Raw genomic sequence first — 8,350 nt, 5'->3', positions numbered from 1 at the left:
GCCAACCGAGCCCCCAATCTAATATCTTCCTGTGTTTCAGATAATTTACGGACTGGTGTTTATGGGAATCCCAGGCATGGCTGTGACTTGCCGGAGGGGATGAGATGCTGTGTGCAACTGTGTTTGATGGCACCGTGTGTTGTGTTGTTGCGTGGAACGCTGGGTAACTCGACACATTTTACATGACTAATTACAATAGTATATATTTTTTAAATCAGAAAACCACCCCACCGGCCAAATTCGTTTTTGGTGTAGGACCTATGCATAGATTGCGTTTGGATTACTGGTACAGGGTTATTTGGCTTGTTAGTAGGATTCGTTCTGACATTCTTGATTTCTTGTTTCTAATTTTATTATTATTTGTGTACTTTTTACATTGTTAGGAGCGTTTCGCTGCTCCCGCTGTACGACCAATACACTTTTATTTGATTTGAGCCAGTCAACCTTGGCGCTGAGCTACCTCGTTCAGCCACACCGGCAGTAAAGAGAGAGAGAGAGAGAGAGAGTAGGGGAGGGAGAGAGAACAGAGCACAGCACAGCGCAGATAGGTAGGTGCCCGCCCGAGCGAGAGATACACAGCCACCACAGCCACAGCAGAGCGCATCGACTGTTCTGCACTTCTCCACCGCGCAACGATTCGGAGCTAAACTCTACTTTCTGTCGTTAACCGTTGTTGTATTGCTATACCTCCGATGGTAGCCTACTTTGTAACAACGCAGGAAGGTTATAATCTCGGCTGTTCTTGTAAATGTCTATTAGTTTGTCCGTTGTAGCCTAGTCGTCTATTTATCTAACGAACCGCAGAGTAGAGCGCCGGCAGGTGAAGATGGCGAGGGGACTGGTGTTGGGGACTGTATCCCCGGCGGATGGCGGCCCTACACACCTTGTTTTGCTGCTGTTATACCCGCTCATCTGCGGCCTCTCGGCGCTGGGCCAGGAGCTGCCCACCAACGGGGTGAATGGTTACAGCCTGCACCCACCTTATTTTAACCTGGCAGAAGGGACCAAAATCACGGCGACAGCGACCTGCGGAGAGGGGGACAATGGAAGGTCGATACACGACTTGTATTGCAAGCTGGTCGGGGGGCCAGTGTCAGGGGACCCGAGTCATCAGAGCCAAACCATCCAGGTAAGAACTTGAGCGATAGTTTTATGCAACCTGTATTTGTTATTATAGGCTAACCCACTGGGCACAGCACCTCAATTCAACGTGGATCAATGGTGTACAACACACCACAGCAGCCCCCCCCCCCTCCCCGGGTGGGGCCCCCTCCCCAACTCAAAATAGTAAAATAAAAACCTGGATAGCATATGAACAGGTCATTCGCCATGGCCAAAATGTTTAGAATGACTTTAAATTAGCTTTAAAACTGCTAAATGTTCTCTCAGCCTCATGGTAAAATGTGTAGAATAGGAAGAAATTTGCTTTAAAAATGCAAAATTCTCTCAGCCTCATGATAAAATGTGTAGAATAGCATGAGATTAGTTATGAAACTGCAAATGTTCTCTCTGCCCCATGGCAGTATGTGTAGAATTGCAGGAAATTGTCTTTAAAACAGCAACATTTTCTCTCAGCCTCACGGCACAATGTGTAGAATAGCAGGAACTGTGCTTTAAAAATGCAACATTCTCTCAGAGAATTTTAATTTACTCTGTTAAATACACCCTTTGGAATGACTTCGTTAGCAACAGTGAATAGATTTATTTATTAAGAGATCTCTCAATAACTCATTCTTGATGGGAGACCAAATGAATAGCTGTCCAATAGGGTGTGCTACCCAGCCTACAGTTTTTTTGTGAGAGTGGATAACAGCTATATATAATGTTGAAGATCTGATGTTGTTTCAAAGGTACAAATGTAACATATTTTATACAAGGTTTGTATATGTTGAAAATTGGTTACAATGATGACATAACCCTGTGGTTGAAATTCCACCCTCAAAACAACAGTTGGAGTTGAGTTTTGATAACTGGTCGTGCGATTTTGCTAGCAACAACATTGAGTCACCGTCAGTCTATACTACAAAATGTCAATTCTGAAAACGCTTACCTGTACCTATGTTTGTCCTGTACAACTGCGGTCCTTCCGCAGGGTGCTGAAATTCATACTCTTAATAAAAACGTTTTATTGAATACAACCACCGACTTTTTCATTTACATTTACATTTAAGTCATTTAGCAGACGCTCTTATCCAGAGCGACTTACAAATAGGTGCATTCACCCTATAGCCAGTGGGATAACCACTTTACAATTTTTATTTTTTTTATTTTTTTATTTTTATTTTTTTATTTTATTTTTTTATTTTTTTAGGGGGGGGGGGGGGGGGGGGGGGTAGAAGGATTACTTTATCCTATCCCAGGTATTCCTTAAAGAGGTGGGGTTTCAAATGTCTCCGGAAGGTGGTGAGTGACTCCGCTGTCCTGGCGTCGTGAGGGAGCTTGTTCCACCATTGGGGTGCCAGAGCAGCAAACAGTTTTGACTGGGCTGAGCGGGAACTATGATTCCGCAGAGGAAGGGGAGCCAGCAGGCCAGAGGTGGATGAACGCAATGCCCTCGTTTGGATGTAGGGACTGATCAGAGCCTGAAGGTACAGAGGTGCCGATCCCCTCACAGCTCCATAGGCAAGCACCATGGTCTTGTAACAGATGCGAGCTTCAACTGGAAGCCAGTGGAGTGTGCGGAGGAGCGGGGTGACGTGAGAGAACTTGGGAAGGTTGAACACCAGACGGGCTGCGGCATTCTGGATGAGTTGTAGGGGTTTAATGGCACAGGCAGGGAGCCCAGCCAACAGCGAGTTGCAGTAATCCAGATGGGAAATGACAAGTGCCTGGATTAGGACCTGTGCCGCTTCCTGTGTAAGGCAGGGTCGTACTCTCCGAATGTTGTAGAGCATGAACCTGCAGGATCGGGTCACCGCCTTGATGTTAGCGGAGAACGACAGGGTGTTGTCCAGGGTCACGCCAAGGCTCTTCGCACTCTGGGAGGAGGACACAATGGAGTTGTCAACCGTGATGGCGAGATCATGGAACGGGCAGTCCTTCCCCGGGAGGAAGAGCAGCTCCGTCTTGCCAAGGTTCAGCTTGAGGTGGTGATCCGTCATCCATACTGATATGTCTGCCAGACATGCAGAGATGCGATTCGCCACCTGGTTATCAGAAGGGGGAAAGGAGAAGATTAGTTGTGTATCGTCAGCGTAGCAATGATAGGAGAGGCCATGTGAGGATATGACAGAGCCAAGTGACTTGGTGTATAGGGAGAATAGGAGAGGGCCTAGAACTGAGCCCTGGGGGACACCAGTGGTGAGAGCCCGTGGTGCGGAGACAGCTTCTCGCCACGCCACTTGGTAGGAGCGACCGGTCAGGTAGGACGCGATCCAGGAGTGAGCCGCGCCGGAGATGCCCAGCTCGGAGAGGGTGGAGAGGAGGATCTGATGGTTCACAGTATCAAAGGCAGCAGACAGGTCTAGAAGGACAAGAGCATTTGTGTTGCTCAACTCAGCGCGAATGGGCTTGTGCCAATTTGAATCTCAGTTCACGTAGTACGTCAAGGCCGCTACAGATCTACAATCTTAATTTGATCATGCTGTTGTTGCAGGACATTTCCTAAACAGCAGGAAATGCAAAACTTGTAGTGTATTCAAGGTTTAAAAGGCTTCTAAAGTTAGTAATTTCCACTTAAAAATGTCAGACTTGATTTACCCTAACGAAAAATGTATCAACCCATACAAAATGTTTTCATTAATTATAATCCACATTATAATCCTGTTGCTGCAGGATTATTTTCCTGCTGTAGCAAACTGGCTCAAATTAAGATACGGCATCTGTACATCTCCAGTTGAGCAACACAAATGAGGAAAAAGTCGGTGGTTGTATTGGATAAAAGTTTTTGTTAAGAGTATGAATTTCAGCACCCTGCGGAAGGACCGCAGTTGTTCAGGACAAAGATAGGTACAGGTAAGCGTTTTCAGAATTGAAATGTTTACAAGTATCGACTGATGGTGACTCAATGTTGTTGCTAGCAAAATCGCACGACCATTTATCAAAACTCAACTCCGCCTCAATATATGAGAACGGAGGTTGAGCGTTCCTACCTACAGTGCTGTTTTTGCTTTTTATTTTCACAGAATGGCTTTACCCACTTGATGGATTATGTGGATATATCACTTCTAACCCCTCATACACAAACACGCCCCTCACACACAAACACACACTAACACACACACACACACACAAAAACGCTGTGCTCACACACACACACAACACACACACACACACACACACACACACACACACACCGCCCCCACTCCTCATTCTGGTCTCCCTCAGTCGTTTTTGTGTGTCTGCGAGATAAGTGTGTTATTATTAATTAAAAACAGCAGGTGAGCTGAGTGGTGGTGGGGGTGGAGGGGTTGTTTTCACTGGAATCCCTGATGCCCTCCTCCTCATACAGACCTGTACACATTAGTGCCTCAGTACTTATTGCCCATGGTTTCAACATGAGATCATCCCCCTCCTCCTTTATCTCTCTCTCTCTCTCTCTCTCTCTCTCTCTCTCTCTCTCTCTCTCTCTGTTGTCTCTCTCTCTCTCTCTCTCCTCTCTCTCTCTCTCTCTCTCTCTCTCTTCTCTCTCTCTCTCTCTCTCTTCTCTCTCTCTCTCTCTGCTCGTCTCTCTCTGTCTCTCTCTCTCTCTCTCTTCTCTCTCTCTTCTCTCTCTCTCTCTCTCTCTCATCTCTCTCTTCTCTCTCTCTCTCTCTCTCTCCTCTCTCTCTGTGTCTCTCTCTCCTCCTCTCTCTCTCTCTCTTCTCCTCTCTCTCTCTCTCTCTCTCTCTCTCTCTCTCTCTCTCTCTCTCTCTCTCTCTCACTCTCTCTCTCTCTCTCTCCTCTCTCTCTCTCTCTCTGTCTCTCCTCTGGACATGGCTGACTGATGGCTGCTTTATGAAATATGACTTTCATGTCAAAGAAAGAGAAGAAAAAATAAAGAAAAAGAGGTTACACTGATCTGACCAGCCTAACCCGACCACACTGACCTGACTAACCTACCCCGACCACACTGACCTGACTAACCTACCCGACCCACACTGACCTGACTAACCTACCTGACCACACTGACCTGACTAGCCAACCTGACCACACTGACCTGACTAACCTACCCGACCACACTGACCTGACTAGCCTACCTGACCACACTGACCTGACTAGCCTACCCGACCACACTGACCTGACTAACCTACCTGCCCTCCACAGCCACACTGCTCAGGACTGTACTGGAAGAAACAGTTAACTGGGCTACAGTACTGTACAGTCTGTCTGTGTCCCAAATGGCACCCTATTCCCTATTTAGTGCACTACTTTAGACCAGAGAATGACACCCTATTCCCTATATAGTGCACTACTTTAGATAGGGCCCTGGCACCCTATTCTCCTATTTAGTGCACTACTTTTGACCGGGGCCCATAGGTTGCCATTTTGGACACATCCATACTGTACAGTACTGAATCCCAGTTAACTGTTTCTCTGCTGCACCACATTATAGAAACATGTTGAGTTGGCAGACTGTTAGTTGTTCGAGGTTATTCAATAGAAAACATTCAGAATATACGCAATAAAGGTAACGATGAAGCACAAGTTTAATGTTGTCTCCAGAATGTTGTCTTCTGCCAGATAACCCCCTTGGTATCAAATGCTACACGTTTCATGCTCTCTCTTGTGATGACCCCCGTTGAAACACAATGTCAGCAGACATGTCAGACTAGGAAAGTATACTAGTTTTTATCTTTACTTTAAGGTGCTTTCAATGAACGACAATTAAGTGGCTGAAAATAGAGAGAAACAGACGTGAGGGAGAGAAGGGGGAGAGAAACAGACGTGAGGGAGAGAAGGGGGAGAGAAACAGACGTGAGGGAGAGAAGGGGGAGAGAAACAGACGTGAGGGAGAGAAGGGGGAGAGAAACAGACAGAGGGAGAGAAGGGGGAGAGAAACAGACGTGAGGGAGAGAAGGGGGAGAGAAACAGATGTGAGGGAGAGAAGGGGGAGAGAAACAGACGTGAGGGAGAGAAGGGGGAGAGAAACAGACGTGAGGGAGAGAAGGGGGAGAGAAACAGACGTGAGGGAGAGAAGGGGGAGAGAAACAGACGTGAGGGAGAGAAGGGGGAGAGAAACAGACAGAGGGAGAGAAGGGGGAGAGAAACAGACGTGAGGGAGAGAAGGGGGAGAGAAACAGATGTGAGGGAGAGAAGGGGGAGAGAAACAGACGTGAGGGAGAGAAGGGGGAGAGAAACAGACGTGAGGGAGAGAAGGGGGAGAGAAACAGACAGAGGGAGAGAAGGGGGAGAGAAACAGACGTGAGGGAGAGAAGGGGGAGAGAAACAGACGTGAGGGAGAGAAGGGGGAGAGAAACAGACGTGAGGGAGAGAAGGGGGAGAGAAACAGACGTGAGGGAGAGAAGGGGGAGAGAAACAGACAGAGGGAGAGAAGGGGGAGAGAAACAGACAGAGGGAGAGAAGGGGGAGAGAAACAGACAGAGGGAGAGAAGGGGGAGAGAAACAGATGTGAGGGAGAGAAGGGGGAGAGAAACAGACGTGAGGGAGAGAAGGGGGAGAGAAACAGACGTGAGGGAGAGAAGGGGGAGAGAAACAGACAGAGGGAGAGAATGGGGAGAGAAACTGACGTGAGGGAGAGAAGGGGGAGAGAAACAGACGTGAGGGAGAGAAGGGGGAGAGAAACAGACGTGAGGGAGAGAAGGGGGAGAGAAACAGACGTGAGGGAGAGAAGGGGGAGAGAAACAGACGTGAGGGAGAGAAGGGGGAGAGAATCTATACTATACTATACTAAACTACAATATATTATACTATACTATACTATACTATCTATAACATACTATTTATTGTGTTCTTCAGGGCCAGTACTGTGATACCTGCACCATGGGGGAGAGTGACAGAGCCCACCCCATTACCAATGCCATCGACGGGACAGAGCGGTGGTGGCAGAGCCCTCCTCTCTCCCGCAGCACAGAGTTCAACGAGGTCAACGTCACCTTGGACCTGGGACAGGTAGGACTTTATACTTAGCATGTACACGCACGCACACACACACACATACACACACACACACATACACACACACATACACCCTGGACCTGGGACAGGTAGTACTTTATACTTAGCATGTACACGCACGCACGCACACGCACACACACACACGCGCACACACACACACACACACACACACACACACACACAACACACACACACACACACACACACACACACACACACACACCCTGGACCTGTGACAGGTTGGACTCTCTGCAGCTCAATGCATAGAAGCCTATCTGTGGCGCTAATGTTAATACGTTAATACGTTAATACGTTAATACGTTAATACGTTAATACACCCTCTTTATTGGTCTGGGGACGGTCGCACCATTTGGGCGTAAAAAAAATCCTAAATGCTAGGTCGGTTCGTAGCTACGCCTGACGTAACGGGGCTGCTTTCTTATGCTTTAAGGAGCTTCAAGAAAGTTATTTGTTTCTGGCCATTTTGAGCCTATAATCGAACCCACAATTGCTGATGCTCCAGATACTCAACTAGTCTCAAGAATGCCGGTTTTATTGCTTCTTTAATCAGCACAACAGTTTTCAGCTGTGCTAACATAATTGCAAAATAGTTTTCTAATGATCAATTAGCCTTTTAAAATTATAAACTTGGATCAGCAAACACAACCTGCCATTGGAACATAGGACCAAACTTTTGAACGGTAGTGTAATTAAATATTCTGGAACCTTTAAAGAACGTAGATCAGGTGTTCATTCTTACAACATTAAGGGAATGTCCTGTGCACTTAACTAAATGATCTGAATGTCAGCATAACTGGACTGTTTTTGTGTTTTGGTAACCTATGACCTATGACCTTTAAAAGATCAAGATTCAATGTGTTCTAGGAACATTCCTGCAACATCAGGCAAAGAGGAGCTAGAGAGAGAGAGAGAGAGAGAGGAGCAGGAGAGGAGAGGAGAGCAGAGAGAGAGAGGAGAAGAGAGAGAGAAGAGGAGAGAGAGAGAGAGAGAGGAGCAGAGAGAGAGAGAGAGAGACAGGAGCAGAGAGTGAGAGGAGCAGAGAGAGAGGAGCAGAGAAGAGAGGAGACAGAGAGAGAGGAGCAGAGAGAGATGGAGCAGAGAGACAGAGGGAGCAGAGAGAGAGGGGGGAGCAGAGAGAGAGAGAGAGGTGCAGAGAGAGAGAGGAGCAGAGAGAGAGAGGAGCAGAGAGAGAGAGGAGCAGAGAGAGAGGAGCAGAGAGAGAGAGGAGTAGAGAGAGAGAGAGAGAGGAGCTGAGAGAGAGAGGAGCAGAGAG

General features: G+C 47.4%; 1 protein-coding gene across 1 annotated transcript; it reads left to right on the top strand.

Annotated features, from left to right (window-relative positions):
• Positions 1-599: 599 nt before the first annotated feature.
• Positions 600-7,050, top strand: LOC311122931 (laminin subunit alpha-5-like; the record flags this gene model as incomplete). The annotated part of the gene is made up of 2 exons (XM_084197230.1): positions 600-1,129; positions 6,898-7,050. Coding segments are annotated over exons 1-2 (456 nt in total), but the record flags the coding sequence as incomplete, so codon positions are not given.
• Between the last annotated feature and the right edge of the window lie 1,300 nt (positions 7,051-8,350).

Source organism: Coregonus lavaretus, assembly GCF_964263955.1.
Source record: "Coregonus lavaretus genome assembly, contig: HAP1_SCAFFOLD_8875, whole genome shotgun sequence".
In the NCBI taxonomy this organism is placed as follows: Eukaryota; Metazoa; Chordata; class Actinopteri; order Salmoniformes; family Salmonidae; genus Coregonus; species Coregonus lavaretus.
Note: the sequence above shows the minus strand (reverse complement) of the source record. Positions and strands in the feature narration are given on the sequence as shown.